Source organism: Lotus japonicus, chromosome 5, assembly GCF_012489685.1.
Source record: "Lotus japonicus ecotype B-129 chromosome 5, LjGifu_v1.2".
In the NCBI taxonomy this organism is placed as follows: domain Eukaryota; kingdom Viridiplantae; phylum Streptophyta; class Magnoliopsida; order Fabales; family Fabaceae; genus Lotus; species Lotus japonicus.
The window spans coordinates 63,201,230-63,223,011 of NC_080045.1; the positions used below are offsets into that span (position 1 = coordinate 63,201,230).

At 34.7% G+C, this 21,782-nt stretch overlaps 3 protein-coding genes across 3 annotated transcripts; 1 reads left to right on the plus strand and 2 right to left on the minus strand.

The window, feature by feature from the left end:
• The first annotated feature begins 336 nt into the window (after window positions 1–336).
• LOC130718287 (photosystem II D1 precursor processing protein PSB27-H2, chloroplastic) lies at window positions 337–2,394 on the plus strand. The gene is made up of 4 exons (XM_057568837.1): window positions 337–480; window positions 844–963; window positions 1,536–1,942; window positions 2,117–2,394. Exons 2-4 carry the CDS (start codon window positions 882–884, stop codon window positions 2,252–2,254), a joined length of 627 nt encoding a protein of 208 aa, XP_057424820.1. The 5' UTR covers window positions 337–480; window positions 844–881; the 3' UTR covers window positions 2,255–2,394.
• A 377-nt stretch (window positions 2,395–2,771) lies between these two features.
• Window positions 2,772–6,930, minus strand: LOC130720665 (imidazoleglycerol-phosphate dehydratase, chloroplastic-like). Its single transcript, XM_057571341.1, has 8 exons — window positions 6,668–6,930; window positions 6,458–6,582; window positions 5,078–5,182; window positions 4,654–4,746; window positions 4,167–4,241; window positions 3,920–3,982; window positions 3,512–3,621; window positions 2,772–3,091 (listed from the first exon to the last, which is right to left on the minus strand). The coding sequence occupies exons 1-8, from the start codon at window positions 6,903–6,905 to the stop codon at window positions 3,064–3,066; spliced, it is 837 nt and encodes a 278-aa protein (XP_057427324.1). The 5' UTR covers window positions 6,906–6,930; the 3' UTR covers window positions 2,772–3,063.
• A 2,636-nt stretch (window positions 6,931–9,566) lies between these two features.
• On the minus strand, window positions 9,567–17,083 carry LOC130716705 (uncharacterized). Its single transcript, XM_057566707.1, has 8 exons — window positions 14,440–17,083; window positions 13,265–13,397; window positions 13,071–13,159; window positions 12,637–12,875; window positions 11,429–11,515; window positions 11,167–11,266; window positions 10,849–11,029; window positions 9,567–10,740 (listed from the first exon to the last, which is right to left on the minus strand). The coding sequence occupies exons 1-8, from the start codon at window positions 16,708–16,710 to the stop codon at window positions 10,079–10,081; spliced, it is 3,762 nt and encodes a 1,253-aa protein (XP_057422690.1). The 5' UTR covers window positions 16,711–17,083; the 3' UTR covers window positions 9,567–10,078.
• Window positions 17,084–21,782: the final 4,699 nt, after the last annotated feature.

Below are 21,782 nucleotides of genomic sequence, written 5' to 3' on the forward strand. Positions count from 1 at the left end.
AGACTCGTTTTCTTTTTCTTAGGTATTTTGATGTTTTCGCTTGTTGTTTTTCGAAGAATAAAAAAAATGGTTTGACCCGATTTAAGCTAGAGTGTTAAGTTAGACTTCTAGAAAAAAAACTATTGTTAATAGAAAAGTCTCATTGATCCGTCTCCTACCACTTAACACATTGACAATGGAGTGAGAGACTAGTCTTACAATTATCGGTTGTGAGAATACTTTGGTTAACCCTGAAAAAGTTATACCCTCTAGAAAAGTCTTATATATTTCCAAATTCCAACCCGTGATGCAGAGCACATATGCCCATGGCATAAAGTATGAATTAAAATAGATTTGGGTAAATTTTGTAAAAATGTTGTAAAGGGTATTTTTTAGATACATGCAAATCTAATGGCCATTTTAGCCTTCTCCCTTTGGATAGCCCCTATGTGGCGGTGCGAGCAGTGTTCGTTGAGGCAGAGATTCTTTGGAGTTGCACAGGTAAGAGAAGAAAAACACGCTTCCAAATGCAGTTGTTGCACTTATTTACTTGTACGTGGTTTTCAATTATTCCCTTAAGATTTTTACCCCCAAAGTTCAACCATTTTTGTTCAACAAACACCTGAAAATTTTGTGATTTTACTTGGGAATTTTGGGGCTGAATTTTTCAACTGTTCATTGCTGCACTTAGCCACTGGAAGTAAGTAGTATTGTCAACTTCTTCCTGGATTTTCGATTTGGATTTAACCCCCTGATATATGTACATGTATAAGTATTAGTGTCCAACTATGAATATTGTCATGGCAACACTGAAGAGACTTACTGAGGAGTGAGGAGACTTACCGCTATGTGTTGTGTACTCAGGGGATGTAGCTCAGCATTGTGGAAATTTATAAAGAAGAATGGCAAGTATCCTTGCAGCAAATATGAGTTCCATTACAAGTTCTAAAACAGTTGAAAGGATCAAAAGATTTGATATTCATGGTATGTTCTAACTACTTGAAACACTTTTTGCTCCCTCCCTTTCTTTTTTCAATTCTGTTTTTCCTCTTAAGAAAGTAATTTGCAACTTCGATTTTTCATAGTATATTTGTTGCTTCTATTAGCTTGTTTGCGTCAACTTCTCTTTCATCAGAATCAGTTCTGACCTCCGAAAGCTACTCATAGGAGTTTCTCCCTAGTATTGATTTTAAAATCGATTGTAGAAAGACAATGATTTAATCTGGTTAGAACTTAGAATGCATCAGAGAATTAAAAGAAAAAAGGAAAGAAAGTAGAATCAATAGCATTATAGCAACACTATAATATGAGAGGGGGACAACATAATTGCACTGTCTAGGCATTCTCTGAAATCTGTCATTGCATTGCCTGCTTAGTCCATATTTGGAAACATTTCTACAATTGATTCTGAAGGCATTAATCAATTTTAGGGAGAAGTTTCTATGTGTAGGTTTTGAGTTTCAAAATTGATTCTAATGAAAGAGGAGTTGATCCAAACATGATTTGCTTAGTAACAGCAGGTCCTCCATTTATTGACTGCTTCTGCAATATAACAGATAAACTGCAATTCAGGTCTAATATTGCACTGCCTCCTTTGGAGGCTTCATCGAGTCGCAGGCATCTTCTACTCAGTGTTGGCACTTCATTGGTTACCATGACCTGTGGTGGTTTATCACCATTAATGGCATCTGCTGAAGAGAATTCAGCTGACAAAGAGGATGATGATAAAGGAGTTGTTGGGGCCATCAAATCATTATTTGATCCTAATGAGAAATCAAAGTCTGGGAAAGTGTTGCCAAAGGCTTACTTGAAGTCAGCAAGAGAAGTAGTGAAAACGCTACGTGAATCGTTAAATGAAGTCCCTGATGACAATGCCAAGTTTAGAAGAACTGCAGACGCAGCAAAGGAGTCAATTCGGGATTATTTGGGTGGTTGGAGGGGAAATCAGGATGTTGCTCAAGAAGTATATACTTTTAACTGAAATCTTTTAAGACTCTCAAGCAATGAAATTCAATGTTTGAAATAGCATATTTGTGAGCATTTGTTGCAGATTACATTCATACCAATATATGATCATGCTGTGTTTGTTCCTTTTTTTTTTTTTTTTTCTGATAATGACTGGGTTTGTTCATTTCAGGAATCATATGATATGTTGGAGAAAGCAATCAGATCTTTGGCAAAGTTTTACTCAAGGGCAGGGCCATCAGCCCCATTGCCGGAGGAAGTGAAGACTGAAATATTAGATTATCTAAATACTGCTGAGGAATTTTTGTAGGACACCTTTCTTTATGTTGTTGAAACAATAGTACCATTTCAAATTCCCTGAAACAATGGTATGTGAGTAAGCAAATTTATTATTGTATTTAACTTGTGTAGCAAAGAAATCAAACAAAAAAGAAGTGAATTTAACTTTTACTATTTCATGAGAATTTTATTTACCTAGTTTAGGTTTTGATTATTACCCCCTCCTTACCTCAATAAGAAAAAACTTGAGTCTCTTGCTTTATGGACTCCATGATACAAGAAAAGATGACATGGGCCTTTTTCATCTTATGTTTTATTTCATTCTATTTACTGTCATCAGTGAATTCTAAATCCAATGCCCCCCGGGTTATGCATTGACCTTTCTATGCAATATTTTAAAATGAACTGGTGAAAGCAGCTGAACATATTTTTAATGGTATATATAGTAAAATGATAACTCACATAAAATTAGGTAAAAATAAAAACGATTCCAAACTGGTTCTGAACCGATTTGAATAAATTATGTGATCGAACCATCCAATTGAACCTTTTTTTTTACGGGCAATTGAACCTTTTATTAATCTATAATAATTCTGAGACATGACTAATCATTGTCAACAAAACAAAGTAAATCCCACTAAATTTTTACAAAAATAAATGTACGTATAAAATCACCAGGAAAATAATTTACTTCCAGAGTAAATGCACAACAATACTAGAGCCCAGTAACTTTATGACAAATACTGGCATTTATCAGGGTCATTTTGGAGGCATATAATTTAAGAACTGTGGAGGTTCGCTCATATTATTAGCTCCAATCATGCATATCGGCTGAAGATATTAACTACGTGACAGAACCCCTTTTGAACTGCACATAAAAAAGGTGGGTAAGATTAGATTCTGTAGAAAAATTGCAGATGTGAATGCAAGAGCATATGAGCAAACAAAACCCTGATATGTCAACTAATAAATTACACCTAGTATTACTAAATATGATGGCAGATATTCAAAAAGAGCATTCTGCTAGTCAACACACATTAAACTGCAATCAGCGTCTCATAAAGGAGTGGTAACTGTGACCTTTCAACAAGTAAAATTGATTATTCTATCCTCTGAAGATACAAACTGAACTTTTGATACTAGAGCAGAGATAATCTTGTTGTCAAGAGACAAGGACAAAAAAAGTAGATGGTTTTTAAGTAATACTAGCAGCAGAGTGACCCAGGGAATAAATCTAATTCTCATCATCTTTGTATAAGAACAAGAAGCAGTTTCGAAGAGACCAGACCTTGGTACTGTTCCACGGCGACGTGGATCATGCTCTGTTGCTTGTCGAAGAGCCCTAGCAAAAGCTTTGAAGGTTGCCTCAATAATATGATGGGAATTTTTTCCAGCGAGCTGTGTTTCAAGGAATGCATATATATTGTGTTAAAAGGTTTTCAAAATTGAAATAAAGCCATCAGCTAGAAAAAGCATAAGCCCCAGAAAATTCAAGTTGGAACATGTGCTCAATGCATGAAGCAAATAGAAAGATCATCCCAATTTTACAAGCCACGTGGCTAAGGAATTGGAAAACTTCAAATAGTCATGGTAAAACATCTAAAACATTTAGTGTGTTCCTTTTACAATTATATATGCACAAATACACTCACAAACGACTATTACTGATAATGACCAAGGTTGTATGTATTAATACCTGCCGGATATGAAGTGTCATGCCAGATGTATTCACTATTGACTGAAAGAAATGCTCCACCAACTGCAAACGAGGATATCCAGAGGGTTTATCAGTAATTAGCAAGAATGAAGGGAAAAGTGAAACTGTGAAATATAATAAATGATTTGCATAATTAAATATATGGGCTGGAAAAATTTGAAGCTCCATAGTCAAAAGCACAAGATTCTGGAGTAAATGATGAAGTAATTAAACAGACATGTAGTACCTGAGTGTCATATGTCCCAACCCTCTGAGTCGGTATGTCCAAATCATAACTTAGATGTGGTCGGCCAGACAAATCCTGGACAAGGTAAGGGATAAAAGCAACAGTAAAGCATCTACAAATTTTATAGTGGAAAAACAAGCTCATAAATATTACCAGAATGGACACAAGAACTTCCAAGTTCAAATTCAGAAACATTGTGTGCAAGCACAACTAAGTTAACCAATGAGCCTCAACACAAACTCATTGGTACTCCGTACTCCTATATAACATTTGCCAGGATTTGTTGATATGCATTCATCAACATGATAATGTATGATGTTAAAATGCAGATACAGAAGCCATAACATTGTGTCAAAGTTTCTTTATTCATTTACCATATTCGTAAGCAAGGATAAATTACACTTTTCCCCCAAAACAGCAACACATATTAACTTAAACCTTAAACCAAAGAATTAATGATTATTTCTCCAAACATTGTGCAAATTACCAGTGAAACGTGTATCAAAGCTTCATCGAGTGGAGCTGAGAAGTTACCAAACCGGTTAATACCTTTCCTATCACCAAGAGCTTGCAACAAAGCCTGAAGATGAAGTAATAAAAACCTCTTAGTTGTTGCATAATTACAAATCCCCATTGTAGCAAATATTAAAATCCATATTATACTTGTTATGCAACCAATTAGTTAGATGCCATTGTGCATATAACGGATAAAGTGAAATACAATAGGAATAACTTTGCAAATCAATCTTTAAGTAATATCTTCAGTGCATGATGATCAGATGATGAAGCATGTTCATGTTTAACAGACACCAATATTTAAGTAATCTCTTCAAAGTAAGATAAATGAAGCATGATCGAGTTTAAAGGAAAAACAGAAAGAAAGAAACAGCTCACTTAGCTGTTGGCAGTACCGTTCCAATAGCAAGAGCGACATCTTCATTTGTGTGATGATCATCAATATGTATATCACCAGTAGCCTTTACATGTACATCAAACAGTCCATGTGAAGCAAGTTGCTGAAAAGTCACAACTGAGTTTAGTCTCGCTAATCATTCCGTGACTGCGTCCATAGAATGATTTGAAATCCTTAGCAGCCTTATTATATAGTTTTCAAGTTAAAAATTAGGAAAATAAAAAACTTCTCATCTATGATCAGATTTTAGCAATTCAGATATTTCCAAGGAGAGTTTAGCAGACAAGTTCCTTATTCGTCCCACATCCACCAAGCCTTACATCTCTTATGGCAGATTCCCATGCTCATTACTCTAAGATAGCAAGAATGCTGATGGAATAGTACACATTCTAACTTTGAATGTACTTTACTCAGCTATCAGCTAGCATCAAGTGCACAGAATACTGTAATTTTTTTTTTCCGAATTAAACGTGTGCCCTAAATTATTATGTAAACAAAAATTGTTAAGATTTTTATTTTTTTATATGTAATTGTTAAGATTTTTATTTTTTTATATGTAAAACAAAATGATAAGTATCTTAAATTGCTAGAGAAATACTATAAATTTGAAAAGTATAAAGTATCTTAAATCTAAATTTTATAGTTTGAAAAGCATAAAGTATAAAGTTGTTAATCTCAGAAGGACGACATCGAGAAAGGGATCATAGAAGCTATCGCTCAACACAATATTAGATGGCTTGTAATGGGAGCAGCGGCAGACACATTAAAGATATGCAAACTATAAACACACACATGCTCAACACTTTATACTATAAACAAGTCTAAATCCCATCTTTTTTCTCTTCAGTCTTCAGTTCATATCAATTCATAGAACCACACACATGTTCAAGAAATGCAAACTAATCCTTTTATTTATAATGTGTGCACACCTATAACAAAGTTAAAATTTGCTATGCAAAGTTTCTGAACAATTTTTATCAAAATCTCAACTTCTAGCAGTGTAAAGTGTCAATAACTTCTAAAACTTTCACATATATAACTGTTAAAATATTAGAACAAAATAATGAGATAAGATATTTAATGAAAAATACTACCTGAGAGTTCCACCAAGTCAATTTGCATTAATATAATACATAATACACTCAAAATAAACAAAATCAAACTAAGAACAGATTCAATTAGTTAATTATTCAATATTTATTTTTGGCCCCTATATCATTTATCTTCTTGATCATTCATACACATGTGCAACCTCATATTAAGTTCTAAGGCACATAGCAACAATGAGATTAAAAAAAAAGTTAAAAGAAGCAAAGTAGCATGTAAAGCATCAGCATCAACAACAAGAATGAATTCCAATTGAGTTGAAATTACTGACATCAAGCATATGATCAAGGAAGGGAATTCCAGTGCTACTATCAGCAACTCCAGACCCATCCAAGTTAATTTTCACTGACACATTGGTCTCATTGGTGACCCTTTTCACCTCTCCAATCCTAGCACCTGAAAAATCCCAGAGAATCAGAAAAAATTAAATTTTGACATCACCATCTGAAGAAGAAGAAGAGAAGTTGAGGTTTGTGTTGACCTGAGTCAACTGGCAAAGCTGTTGTGGCAGAACTGTTGTTACCCACCAAAGCAGCGGTGGAGATGGGTCTGGGAGGATTCATTGAGGTGAGATTGTGGGGTTTGAGTGAAAAGATTGAAGCTTTGGAAGGTGGGCATGTTAGGTTTGGTGTTCTCTGAAAATTGCAAACCCTAGATTGCAGACGCAGAGATGCAGGGCATTTTGGAAGAAGACACTGAGGTGGTGCAGTTAGCTCCATTCAGACTGCGAATATCAAATTACAGGTTTTCTGAACAAATGTTATGTAATTTTAGTGAGCGGGATTTGACACCCCAACCAACCTTTAGATTTCACACCCCCAATTTTCGGATTTTCGGGTTCCGAATTATTTCGGAATCTTATATTCTGAAATTAATTCATGATTTGTAGTGCAAAATACATGTAACATCTCACTTTTGAGTGAAAAAATACTACGGAAACCTTATTTCCGAAAATGCGGTGACATTTCTAATGAGTGGGGTGTCAAATCTAGCTGCCGTACTTTTATGATGCCATCAAATATTAATTGATTTTTAAATCGCATAAAATTAATTTAATTAATTTCATCAATATTTCTGGCTATTCTGCTTAATTTTTTCATGAAAGTTTTTTTTTTTGTTGAAATGAATTTTTTCATGAAAGTTAAACTTTATTAATTTGAACATTAATTGAGAATATTATATTATTCAAGTGTTGGATTGATGAAAAATTAATGTGTAAAATATTAGCGTTTTAACTTAAATCAAATTACAGAAATGAATTACAATCCGAGCTACCCGCCCTCCAGCGATTAGTTTTTATACCAACCCTTGAGCTATTAGTTTCAATTTTTTATTATTTTGAGTTTTCTTTTATTCGTTTGATAAATATTTTCTAATAAAAACTCTAGCTCTTTCCGAACTCTATTTGGGTTAAAGAGGTTCAGCCGGGTGCAATTTCACTTGTCCAACATGATATATTAAAAATCTATAATGTCAGGTAATTAACATCTTGCATTCATCAATGTGGAGTTGCACCAGTCTCTAAACATCTAACACATCATTTTGATCTCACTTAATAAACATATCCAGACGAATGATGATAATCAAAACCTCAATTGAAATGAGAATAGAGCTACAATTCTTTAGACACGAAAAAGAACAAGAATGTTATTCGAGACGGCATCAAATTACCGCTATAAAAGCATTCTCATAACCTTAATTACAAAAGAGTAAAAGGAATAAAATCGAAACCTCACCAACCCAGGCCACAAAACCCTTTACAAACAAAGGCCTAAACAGAACCAAGTTGTTATTTACTGCACACTGCATCCACGTAAGGTTTCTGATCTATACCGCAATCATATTCAAGACAATGCAGAGGAGAAGGTGCTGGGATTGAAATGAAAAAGAAAAAAAAGTCTCTTGCTTCCATCTATGGCTATTTTGCTCATCAAACCAAAATTAACGAAGACAATAATAATTAGGCTTAATCCAGTTTTTGGTCCCTATCCTTTGTCATAAATATGACTTTAGTCTCTCGCCGGAGTAAAGGTGGGGATTGGTCCCCAGTTTTTGGCAAAATAATTGGCTTTGGTCCTTCCGACCGGTTGGGTCAACGCCGGAGCTCCGCCAGCTGACGTGGCCCTTGCCACGTCAATTAATGAGCCACGCTGGATTTTTTTTTCTTTTTTCATTAAAATTCTAAAAATAAAAAACCATAATTAAAAGTTAAAACCCTTAAATCTCTTCTTCTTAATTAATCATTCACCTAATTAAATCATTCATTTATTTAAAATAAAATAAATCAAAGTAGTAATGAATTTTCAATTTTGCTGCATCGTTGTCCCCAATTCCCCCTTTTCCATTTCCTTCCCTTCATAGCAACGCCAACCACCGCCATTATTGGTGGTTTCACTCAACGAGCAACCCTTAATTCCTTCATTCATTGATTATCATTCCCTTTCTTCTTCGATCTGCTTCCATTCCCTTTCTTCTCCACCCACAAACCCATTTTCTCTTCAACACCCAGACCTCTTCTCTTCTCCACTCACAAAACCCATTTTCTCCAAACTCATCACCGTCATCCTCTTCTCTTCGTCTATCAGGGTCTCTCCGAACCCAAAAAACCCCCCAAGTCTTCGATCAACTCTCTGCCACCACCACACCAAGATCTATGTCCAGAGTTTTGGGTTTGGTTTCTGAGTTTCTTGGCTTCATTCAATGGTTTTTGGGTTCAATTGCTTTTGATTGCTAGGGAGAGATGCTATGTGTTTAAGTCATGAGGATCTCTGTTTTTGGGTTCAATTGCTTTGATTTCTGGGTTGGATTGTTTCTGGGTTCTCATAGATGTTTCTGGGATCTCTGTTTTTGTGGGGGTGGTTTGACAGTGTCGTAACATGATGATGGGTTGAAGATGATGGGTTGTAGACCAGATCTGGGTTTTTCTTTGCAAGTATGAATTCGGTTTTTTTATAATGATGATGGATTGAAGATGATGTTGATAATGATGAAGAAAATGCAATGAATGAAGATGATGTTGTTAGCTAATTTAATTATTAATTAGTGTGTCTTAAATTTATTTTAATTTAATGAAAAAAGAAAAAAAAATCCAGCGAGGCTCATTAATTGACGTGGCAAGAGCCACATCAGCTGGCGGAGCTCCGGCGTTGACTCAACCGGTCGGAAGGACCAAAGCCAACTATTTTGCCAAAAACTGGGGACCAATCCCCACCTTTGCTCCGGCGAGGGACTAAAGCCATATTTATGACAAAGGATAGGGACCAAAAACTGGATTAAGCCTAATAATTACATACTACACTCAAAGGGTATGAACTATGCAGGATTGGTGCATATTACAGTCAAGCAACTTCACCTATTCGACCATGAATTGGACACAGATCTTGAGCCAAAAGCAGCAACCTCGAAGTGTTTTGGCAGAAGAAATATTCACGTGAAATGAAGTTAACTTAGAATCTTGAGAAATTCATACTTAAACAACAATACAAGGGACCAATTACTAGTTCCCCTGAAATCAATATAACCTTCTCATACTATCCAGATTAAGGCATGACACAAGCTCCAAAGCCTTGAAAAATTGATTGCATACAAGGCATTGGATCTTTGACAGAAAAATTGTGAGAGTCACGTGCTTGAGCTGTGAACTAAAAACATCAGCACTCTTAGACTTGACCATTCTCTTATGCGGGATCAGTGTCAGAACCATCACTAGAAGCATTTAAGCCAGTTTTATCAAAAGGCACTTCATTTGAGGCAACTTCTCTTTCCAAATGTAGATTCCTTTCCCTCTCACATGCAATTTCATCTTTCAAATCAGATCTTACCAGCAAGGAACTCTCACCAGCATGATTAAGAGCAGAACCAGGGACATCTACATTTTCCTTATTCTCCTTGGCTATTGAGATAAATTCATTGAGGGACCAGCTCCAAGAACCTCATCACATGCATCACTTAAATCAACCTCTTTTAAAGCAAAATCATTATTAGCCACTTGAGAATCCAACACTGGATTTCTGTTGAGCTTTGGTGAATCACAATTCATATCAGTGACAGCATGGCAATTCCTGTCAGAAACAGTATCAACAAGGTTTTTTGCAGTACCAGGGTCAGAAGCAACAGTTTTAGGATCCAAAGCTGGAATTTCATGGCAATCTGGAGCATCCAATGGAAGACTAGTCATAGAAAAGTCATTTGGTGAAATGAGTTGACATTTTGGAGAAGGATGCGATTTATCATTAACAGGAGAAGTTATCGCTAATTTATTTTTCTTTTTGAGCACTCCATGACTAGTGCTAGAAGGTGAAGCACAATCATCCGAATCAGAATCAGATAATCTTTCCTCAGAATGAGATTTGGAGCATACAGTACTGCCAATCAAAACTTGATTGTTTAGATCTTGAGAAGTATCACTACATTCATTGCTTAACACATTGGCGGGATTTGAACCAGCATCATTACTTCCATGAGGATCTTGCAGAGTCAAGGAATCCATAGCTAACTTATTAGCCTTATTGGGCTTAATACAAACCAAATCTCCATTTTCAATTTTCTCAGCACCTGTTGAAATAGAAAAATCAAACATATTTACAGTATATATTAATATGTTGAAATTTTATAAAGGAAACAAGCCAACACACTCAATGGTCATATTACCCTTTAGTTTACCTTGCTCAACTAGCTGCTTCTGTAACATATGAATGCCAGGGAAGACCAACATGTTCAATGACCTCATTTCTCGCCTGAGTGATTCCTCAAGATGTGTAAAGCCAAAAACTGTTGTCCATGTATGAATGAGTTCAGAAATTGCGGGAATAACCAGTTCCTCAACCTTCAGAGAGCAAAGAGCCTTCGTATGTGGAAGTAGAGATTAAGATAAGAACATTTTAGTATCATGAAAAATTTGTATGCAAAATGACAAATGCCTGCCAAAGTTTTATAGATATCAGAAAAAGAAAATCACAAAACAATAGCTGTGAAGGTTACCAATTCTATGGCAGAAAAAAGCCGGCGGCACATTCCCTGATGCCTATACACATGGCGAGTTCCAATGAATGGCATCTCTGCTAACTTGGTCCCATGGAATCTAAGATATTGAATAGCCCACAAGTGAGTTTATTCTCATTTTGCATAGTAATAAATAAGTAACATACACATAGTTTATACTTTTTTTTTCTAATCTAAATACATGAAGGCAAAAGAATCCCGACTAAAAGAATTAAAATTGCAAAATCTGATGGCATAGTACCTGATAGATGCTGCAGAAATTATTTCATCCCCTCTCTCCAAAATAGCAGTATAAAAGCCACTATAATTCAGCCGACTGAAGTTTGACCTGCAAAAAAATGAGAGCAAAAAAATCCATAAAGTTTACAAAGTATGCGTCTTACAACAAATGATAATATCAAGAAAGTATTCATGCTGTCAAAATAGTGAAATCCACAACATGAAATGTATTTAATAGAACAAGACAAAACAGGGAAAAAAAACTAGCCATTTAAATAAGAAAAGAAAGAAGAGCTAAGGCTGAAAATATAAAAGAACAACTAAGGCAAAAAAAATACAGAAAAAACAGAAATCTGAAAGGACAATGTTATCTTTAAAACTGCACCTATCATATTGCTGTCTTGAGGAAGGATTGAACTTATTTTGTCAACATAGTTGCATGACATGAGCTATCTATGCTTCAGCCTTAGACATTCAGTGGCAAATCAGGATGGGCTACACACCTATCAAAATCTTACCTTTTTATGCTAAACTACATCCCATTGCCAGCATCTTGAGAGTCTAACTCACGCTATATTTTATTTGGAATAGGATTGTGTTTATGGTTTTGTAGTGGTTCTTGGCTCAAGGTTGTTCCAAAGGGGTTTTGCCTTTCTTGTTTACAGGCTACAGGGATTGGATAGCCTTGCTGCATCTAGAATTTTTATATTACATTCTTATTCTTTTCAATTTTCTAGTATGGAAAATATATTGTCCCCCCACTGGTTGTACTTTTCCTCCTGTTTACCAATAATATTTTTTCTATATTCAAAAGCTACATTATGATACAGAAAGAATATAAGGCATTGCCTACTGTTTGTTAAAAAAGAGTCAATAATTCGAATTTCGAAATTGACGGAGATGGAGCATCAGGCAAAATGTTGAAATTCATGGCAGTCGGCAGATCACTCTGTAAGCACCTTCCAATTTTAGTAACAACAATTCACTTGATAATATCATTTTCATAAATGTATCTATCCCCTCTCTACCTACTTAAATTAGCAAACAATCTCACTCCAATAAAACTAAAATGAAAAACAATAAAAGGGAAGCAACCACTAATTCACAGTTCTTCAAATGCTAAAACAATAACAAACAAAATCAGGCATGCATTCAACCATCATCTTAAAAAAAATGAGGTGTCTCGTGTATCAAACAATATATGGTTCTTCCGTGCTTGTTAGTTCTTACCCAGTATTATACAAAACATTATGGATTAAATTGATCCCACTCCTCCTATCAACAACAGGTAAAAAGCATTCATCCATCATGGTCAGTGCAACAGCTAGCTTGGAGTTGCATTCCACCCTCTGGGTAATTCCCCTATTACCTGCCTTTGAGTCATCAGCTGTTCTATGAATAAGAGACCATGTAAAGCCTGCATCAAGTTCGTGCTTGGTACCAAGGTACTTGTTCAAGTGCTCAAAAAGCTGCAAAAGCATAAAGAATGAAATTCATAATCAAGCCTTACAGCTATGAGAGTTCCCTTTGGTTTTGCTGTTTTTTTTTTTGTCAATTTTCAGTTTAACAAACATCAAAATACAATATTTCTTATAAAGAAGAAATCTGTGACTCTTAAAAGGTAAAGTCTATAAACTAGTTCACAAGAACATGTAAAGGTTTACCTCTTTGCAGCCTTTTCCACAAAAGGAAGGCCCTGACGCATTGAAGTTAGTATGAACGGCACCCATATCCTTGGTACAACAATCATGATCTATAAAAACAGAAAGTTGTTTATTCAATGAAAAATGGAACTAAGGGGAAAAAACACAGACCATATTTAAGGAACTTCAAATCTAAACAAGGATAAATTACATACATTTTTTCTCGCACAAGTCACAAGCATGCAGCGCAGATACAGTTGCATTATCTTCTCCGCCAATAGCTACACTGGCTAGTCCACAAAATTTACAGGTGCAATTTGGACAATGCCATTCCCCAGGGGGAAGCATCTGCAACAAAATAAATGAGTTACTCAGACTGAAAATAATCCTCACTAACTATGTTACTGAACTAAGGTATCAATAACATCATAGTCAGGTATAAATAATTCTAGATTTCTTGTATTGGTACACTAGACCTTACTTTTATGACGAAGAAAAAAACCATTCAACATGCTACAGAGAATAAAAAAATAAATTTAATCATTTTCGTTTTTCAGCAATACATCTCCTGTTGATTCATCACAATAAAGTTCCACTGTTCCAGGCATAAAAATTATCATTTACAGAACTTCCCTTAACAATGGCCATTCCATTCGAACATTGTAAGTCAAGAAAAAAGTATCCCAGAATACCAATCATCAGCAATTCAGCATATCCATGAAGTCACTCAACAAAAGTAAAAACTAAAAATTAATAATATAGGCTCCTTTCCCTCTCCTCCAGACATCTGCGAAACAAACTTCCCAATGAAGAAATTAGACTATCTCTCTGATAAAACCATCATTGACAACACATCCTAATAAGGCCCACCCCCGTGGCCTCCTTAAAAAAGACTTAATTAGACTTCCAATCCCTCTATTATAACTAATGTGTAACTTTGGTACCTCTAATAACTTTTTTAGCAAATTTAATCCCTCAATTTAATTGGCGTATTTAGCTACTCATACACTTTCCTTCTGCTTAAAACTCTCAAATTAATATTTTCTACTAAAGATTGATAAATTGAATCGATTATTAAATCACTTGAAATCATCTTTCGCTCAAATTCACCAACTGAAGCATTAAATTTCACAACAAAAAAAAACAAATTGCTTAATTTTAGGTAGGTAAAAATGACTATGGATCAAATTCAAATTTGCTTAATGTTAGAAAAAGAGGAGCTTGGTTAACTTAAAAAACAAATCAAGGGACTTAAATCACACGCAATACAAACTTGAGGGACTAAAAGTGCACTTAAGCTAAGAAAAAAGTAGGAGCCTAGACAAAACCATCAGACCTCGACAACTTATACAATAAAAAATATTCATCTGGCTAAAAGCAGAATACATACCTGTATATCCAAGCAATTCTGATGAAATGTCGATGGACAACCATCACAACAGATTAAATCCCCTCCATCTCCACATATACCACAGGTGTCATCATTTGGGTCATTACCATCAATATCTACTGAATGGAAACTGATTTTCTCAGAATTCTCTTGTCTTTCCCATGCATCTATCTGGCACTGTAGAAGAGAAACTCCAGAATCCAAATATATGTTTTGATATGGCTGGGGAAATTTGCTCCCTGCATGAAGCTCAAACTTCGAAACTGTGAGGATCTTACTACAGCAGCCACAATGAATGCCTTCTTTTGTGATCCATCCCTCCAGCAATACTCGCTTCCTTCTACGGTACTGAACCTTTTGGCCTACCTCTACTACCCCTGAGTCAACCAACCAGGAAAGCACTGTTCGTTTGCCCAAATATGGAACAAAGCCATCAGATTCTGAATTCAATCCCTTGTTTGAACTACGAACTAATAAAGTGCACCTTCCATGTTTTCTACTTTTTCTTCCATTAAGGAGATGAGGATCATTTCCTGAGAATGACTTTTCAGTTACATCATTTGAGCGATGGCTAGCATTCTGGCTTTTAGAGCTAGCACCACTAACAGCATTTTCGTTCATTTTAGCTTTCATTGATTTACTTCCTTGATTCATAAAGGAGCTTAACTTCTCGTCATTGCTATCACTATCGGTTTCATTCATATCATGCTTTTTTCTGGCAATTCTTTTAATCTGCGGCTCTTTTCCACTATCACTATCACTATCATCTCTTTGCTTGTTCTTCAACAAGTCTTTCTCCATCTTCTTCCGAGTTTTCCTTGTCAATTGACAGAGCACATCATCAGAGATAGGAGCAAAAGAATTCTCCCCTTTGGCTTTGGCCTCATGATCATCATAATTCAATTGCTTTTGAAGAGCTTCATAGGCCTTGATGATGGACCAATAGGCTGTCCCCACGGGATTAATGTAAACTGCATCTAGATAATCTCTATTCCTTCGCGGGCGATAGTCTATTGTCCAACCTGCATTCAGGAGCATCTCCCGTATCTGTTCTCGCAGTTTCTGCTTTTCTGTGCCGCTGCCGCGCCTGATTTTTCCTTCTTTAGTTTTTGTAGCTGGGAGTTTTTCTTGCTTAGGAGTCAGTACATTATCAGAGGTTATCTTCTTTGAAGATTTACAAGCTTTAATATTTTTTACTCCCAGATTTAATGATGCATCACTGTTATCTGAATCCTGCTCATCAACCTTTCTGTCCTTACTTGGTAATAATTTTCTTGTTGCTATCTGTTTCTTCTCTGGCCTAACAAGAAAACCCTGTTTCTTAGCAGGTTTTGTTTCCACGTGTGATGAAGGACGGATCAGATCATTCCTCTTAGAAGTGCCCTCAGCCCTCAAACTTTGTCTGCTGTCTGTAGGCTTGCGGCGGTCATAGTGTAGTAGTGGCTCACCTGCCTTCTTCTTATTAACCATCACCTTCAAAACACCATTTTTCCCTTGAACCCTAATGGGCTCATCAGAAGTAAACTTCTCCCTCAACGAGGGTAGAGGACGCTGAGCTCTATCCCTACTCTTCTTAAACTTACTATGGTCCACACTGTCTCCCAGATTCAAGCCACTTGCTCGGTCATGATAGGATTTTTTCCTCTTTTCCACAATGTGCCTGCTTGAACCGGTCTCAAATTCCCTATCAACGCTACCTCTAGCCGCGTGCACGGTTCCCATCGGCCTCCCTCCACCTAAACCAACCCCATTATTATCGAAACGCCTCCTTCTCATCAACTCCACATCCATACCATCGTACTCATCAAAATCAAACACCTCCAATGTACGTTGTTTCTTCCCCCTCCTCTCCAAGCCATTCTCCTCGACCACGCCATCCCCATTACGTCTAGTTTCCTCAACTCTCTCCCTCTTCCTACTGACTTCACCGCTGTCGGTGCCAGTGCCAACCATACCGCGCTCTATCGCAGTCAAACCATTACAAACTCGAATAGTCTCCGGGCCAAGCTTCCTGGCAGGAGGCATCAATAGCTGCTCATCGCTCGATTCTGAATCACTCATAACAACCTTGGGCCTTTTCCTCACTTTCTTCGATCCAGACGGCTTCCTCGAGCCGGAAGAACCACCAACAACACCACCACCCAAACCACCATCCCCATTCTTTCTAACAATCAAACACCCTGAAGAGCCCCTATTCTTGACTACAACCCCAGAAGGGCCAGGAACTCTCGTTCCCGGTTCCATCGAAAATCCTAAATCCGCAACAAACATATCCCCTATAATTCAGCTCAAATTCACATACACAATCCAATACAGAAAGCCCTAAACCAAAGTCAACAGAAATCCCCTAGCATACACTCCCAGATCTGAAGCAAAACCAATCCGATCCCTTCGCCGGAACCGAAACGGTTAAATTAGCAAGTTTATTTGTCTTCAGGTGGAGAATCGTACCTCACCGGAAAATTGATCGGAAATGAAAACCGCCGCTCGGTGGCGCCGGAGAGATTGAAAGTGATCGGAGAACGACGACGCGATTTGCAGTGGTGGTTTTATAAAAATGGCAATTATGAAACCATGGTGTTGTTTCCTTTCTCTCTTTGTTTTTTTTTTTTTTTTTTTTCTGTTTATTACTATTTTATACTACTACGTTTCTTTTTGGTTTCTTCCATTCCATGGAAATGAAAACATGTAAGAATTTGTTTTCCCTCCAAATTCTTTTATTTACTGGCAGTCTTGACGTCCCTGATGGTGCCACGTGTGGTTGTTGTTGACGTGGCAGGATCGGAGCGGTGTTATGGTGGAGTTGGTGGCTGTTTATACAGTTTGGCCGTACTGGGTTTGGGTAATCGGAAGAAACACGATGATGCTTATGTCTTGGACTGAATTGCGTAACCAGATAATACTTACCTGTTTCTCTCCCAAAATTACCCCTCTTAGTAAATTGTTTTTAAATTATTTTATTTTAGAAAAATTGCACTTGACGTTGTTATTATTTTTTTTTTATAATTTTGAGGGCTTAAAGTCTGACATTGTTATTATTGTACTGAACTTCTCTAAATTATTTAATTTCACACTAGTCACTCATTTAGTATGTTATACTAGTATTTTTTACCCGGGGATATTCATTTTTATTTATTTTGTGTGTTTTTATGATTTTTTTATTATTTTCTAAAAGATATTTTTGTATTAATATATTATTTTTATATTAGAACTTTTTAAGGGTTTTTTGTGATAAATGTGTTTTTTTGTTTGGTCGTGGCATGGTGATGAATTTAGTTTGTTTGGGGTATCTTGTCTCCCTTGAGACAACACACCACACACTTTTAACTTGTCTTGTTTTATAACCCTTTTCGTTTGCGTGTTTTCATGGAAATATAGTGGATTGTATTGCCTATATGCAGGATTTTATCTGTGATTTTTTTTTTCCTTTGCTGATGTTGGTAGTGCGGATATCCTCAAGTCTCTTTTCTACTCCATTCGGGAAGATCGAAATAACATGTTCTGTCACCAACATAGCTTCGTTGGATTCTTTGTTGTGACGTGTTGCTGCATTGCGTCCATCTTTGGTGACAACAAATACCTCATATGCGCTTAACCTCCAGGGAGCTTCTTCCGGCCTAGGCTCGACCTACTCCAGATATTATGAATGTCAATTTTGATGCTTCTGTTTCGACATCTAGTTCAGTTGGTTTATGCTTTTTGTTTTGAATTATTTTTTTCTTGAAAATTGTGATACTATTTTCATGGAGGTTGAAACTTTCAGTTGCTATTTTCATTCCACAACAACAACTTTTCCACCTGACACAACAACTTCTCCAAAAGTTGGTTGAAACTGTGCTTATTAGTAAATATTGTAATATTATCTCTGAGTGTTCTGTCTACAACTTCAAAATAATGCTTGTAAGTAATGAGTTATTCGCCCTTTGATCTTATCGCTGCCGTTAATGCTCTCCATTTTCGTAGTAAGCAAATGGAAATGGAGTTACATATGTGAACAAGTTTTTCCCCTGGACTTAATTCTTAAATTTGGTGTCATGATTAGACACTTTGATGTGAGATTTAAATACAATCGTGAAGGTTATAAACTTCTCAACTTCTACATGACTATTTAATTAATGACATTAGTTGATAATATGTAACCACCTTTTTTTGAGGGGAGTGTAGAGCAAAGAAAACTTATTTAAGTTTATAATAATAATGTGTAACCAATATGTTTCAGCAACATTTCTATCTATTTTATAACTTTTTTAGTTTTGGAATTTAAAATCTATTTTTAAAATATAAAATTAATGTACTGTTAAATTTTATTTTTTAATTCTCATATAAAATGAGGTAAATATTTTTTTATTTTATAAATTATATATTATAGTAAACACACGTGAATGGAATTGTGGAAGTGGAAAAGTTTTTCCCTTGATTCAATTATTAAATTTTTTGTCATAATTAAGCACTTCAAAGTTGGATTTAAATTGTCTAAGATTTTTATTTTTTTTTAGCTTCCATATACTCCTAAAGGATATCAATGTATGAAATATACCACTATTTGTATGCTTATATTTATAATTTTAAATATTATAATCAATTGATATGTAACCAACATGATGTTCTAAGACCTTCATGGTAAAAATAATAATATTAAGATTTAAGACTTATTTAATAACAATTTAATATAATTTAGTTTTTGTTCTTTTTAAATTCATAACATGTAACAATTACTTTTATTTTTGTATTTTTAATTTTTAATATTTAAATTAATAGATATATAATCAATATATATTTTAAAAAATATTTTAATAAATAAATATGTAATCCAAATGAAGTGTTAAGACTTATTCTAAATAAGTTTTGTTATTTCTTTCATTTTTATTTGTAATTTGTAACTGCTATTTACACTATCATTTTAAGTTTTAAATATTTTATTTAATAAATATATAAACAATATGTATTTTAGAGACACATTTTAATAAAAAAAAAATCTTAATTTTTTTGTAGGCAAATGATAATAAAATACAAATGTGTCTTCTCTAGAGTTTGAACCTTGGTCATTCACCTTCAATTTTTCTTTAATGTTTTTTCACTAAATACGTTATCATTTTCAATTAATTTATTTTCATGTTTTTATGTGTTTCTTTTATGTGTTTTTATGTTTTTAATGTGTTTTCACTAAATACATTATAACGTTTAATTTAAAATTTTGATATGAACTAAACTTTCTTGTGTGGTTGGCATAATATCACGACGAAATGAATTATGCATGCGAGCTTCATCTTTAAGTCATCTTCCTCAAAGAATGTAAAATATATTATTGAGATTTGGGCACATGCAACAACGTTAAGGGCTGAGAAATAATGTCAAATTTTGATGAAGATGTTGGATTGATAAATAGTTTATGTGAGAGAAATTTTTTCAGAGAACACGGAGTTCATACGTACATTGAGATGGATGAACAATCTTAGTCATTTATATAGTAAGCAAATGAAAATGAAGTTGTAGAAGTGAAATGATTTTTACCCCTTGGACTTAATCTTTAAATTTGGTGTCGTTGAACTCTCGAGAAAAAAGATTGGGAAAACAAATAAACATTATCCATGAATCATTACTAAAGGTAATTTAAAAATAAATCACCAAAGGTAGATAAAAGAACATTAACCGCTAACTTATTGCCTCAAATCAAATAAAAGTATTAAACAATATAAGTTTCTTTTCTTGAAGAAAACAATGTATATCAGCTCAAAACATATATAATTTAGTTCCTAAATGTCTCAACCACATATCATACTAAATTTCAAACGTCTTTAAGACAAAATACCTAATTATTCTGTGCAAAGAGGTTTAGAGACAAAACTAAACTTCAAATTACAAAGAATCTAGACAAACTCATCCACGCTCCATTACTTAAGGACATAGATAACCCATTAGTTTCCATCAACTTCTCTATAATATTATTCAACACATTGTGTTTCAATTTTAGTCTTAAATTTCTATTATGTTAATAAATAGATATTAATATGCACAACTTTTACTGTTATAATTTATTAATAATATAAATAAAAAAAAACAATATACCGATGAACTTGAACATTCTTCTATCAAATTTAAGTTAAATTTCTAGATTTAACATTGGTTTGAAATAATTCAAATTGATGCACTTGTTGCTTTAACATTTCCTTACCTTCCTACCCCCTTCTAATTTTGTTTCATTGTCCACCATTCTTATATATCTTGCATAAGAATAAATGGATGTGACAAAATAATATTAATTTTTTAAAGATAAAAAAAATCATAAGAAGAGTAAAGGAATAGATACTACATCATGTAAAGATAACAATCATGATTTGGGAGCATGGTTATCCTCATCACTCGTATCATTATTGTTGCCTCGACTACCCTTCATATGGTGCATTTTCCTAGTCAATACAGTTTGTCTTCCAAGTTGTCTAACTAAGGAAGCAAGAGTTCCTTCATCTTGGTTATTTAAACCAATCTGCAAACGCAAATTCTTATTTTGCGTTTCAAACCCTAGCAAAAAATGGTGCAAGTTGAGTCATTGCATAACAAAATAGCAATTTGTAAATTCAAGCATGAGTGTTTAAGGAAAACTACATTTTAAATGAAAGAAATACAAATTTATTAGTTAACTTTCAAATCATGATTTCTTTACACATTTGTCTTGCTTTACTTGTTCCCTCATAACATATTCATTTATCCTCTTCTCCACTCACACAGTTTGAACCTGAAATTAAGAAAAATCAAATTTTGTATTCAAAATTAGAAGTTAAAGCATTGATAGACCCACCCACTTTTTTAAAAAATAGGCAAAAGATAAAGAAATGATAAAATAGAAGGAAAAACTAAAAGATACAGTGGAAGAGCATTCACCATTTGAGAGTTTGATCAAGCTTAAAGGGTGAATGACTGAATCTACTTTAAACCAAATAAGAAGAAAAAATAAAGGTAAGAAAACCTCCAAAAATAGTATGGAGCAAAGGGGTATTTATACTTATAGTTTAAGATTTAAAGAAGATTGAAGGTTTAAAAAACGGAAGAAGATTGAAGGTCTAAAAAACGAAGAAGATAGAAGGTCCCTTCAAGGGTTCGTAGGACCCCTATGAATGACATCCTTTATTTTTACAAATATTCTTAGTGAATGTATTTGGGAATGCAAAAAGACAATGAGATTATTACTATGAAACCGACGACTGAGATTGAATCTTGGAAAATGATATAAAAAATTGAAGAAGATTAATGGTCTCTTCAAAGATTCTTAGGATCCCCTATGAATGACGTCATTTATTTTTACAATTAAGCTTAGTGAATGCATTTGATAATGCAAAAAGACAATG

Coding starts and splice junctions, on each gene's coding strand:
- LOC130718287 (XM_057568837.1), top strand. CDS start 882: ATGGCAAGTATCCTTGCAGCAAATATGAGTTCCATTACAAGTTCTAAA. Junction 964..1,535: donor CAAAAGATTTGATATTCATG/GTATGTTCTAAC, acceptor GCAATATAACAG/ATAAACTGCAATTCAGGTCT. Junction 1,943..2,116: donor ATCAGGATGTTGCTCAAGAA/GTATATACTTTT, acceptor TGTTCATTTCAG/GAATCATATGATATGTTGGA.
- LOC130716705 (XM_057566707.1), bottom strand. CDS start 16,710: ATGTTTGTTGCGGATTTAGGATTTTCGATGGAACCGGGAACGAGAGTT. Junction 11,267..11,428: donor ATTTCTGCAGCATCTATCAG/GTACTATGCCAT, acceptor TCAATATCTTAG/ATTCCATGGGACCAAGTTAG. Junction 10,741..10,848: donor GAAGCAGCTAGTTGAGCAAG/GTAAACTAAAGG, acceptor CTATTTCAACAG/GTGCTGAGAAAATTGAAAAT.
- LOC130720665 (XM_057571341.1), bottom strand. CDS start 6,905: ATGGAGCTAACTGCACCACCTCAGTGTCTTCTTCCAAAATGCCCTGCA. Junction 6,583..6,667: donor AGCTTTGCCAGTTGACTCAG/GTCAACACAAAC, acceptor GGGATTTTTCAG/GTGCTAGGATTGGAGAGGTG. Junction 3,622..3,919: donor TGACACTTCATATCCGGCAG/GTATTAATACAT, acceptor CTTGAAACACAG/CTCGCTGGAAAAAATTCCCA.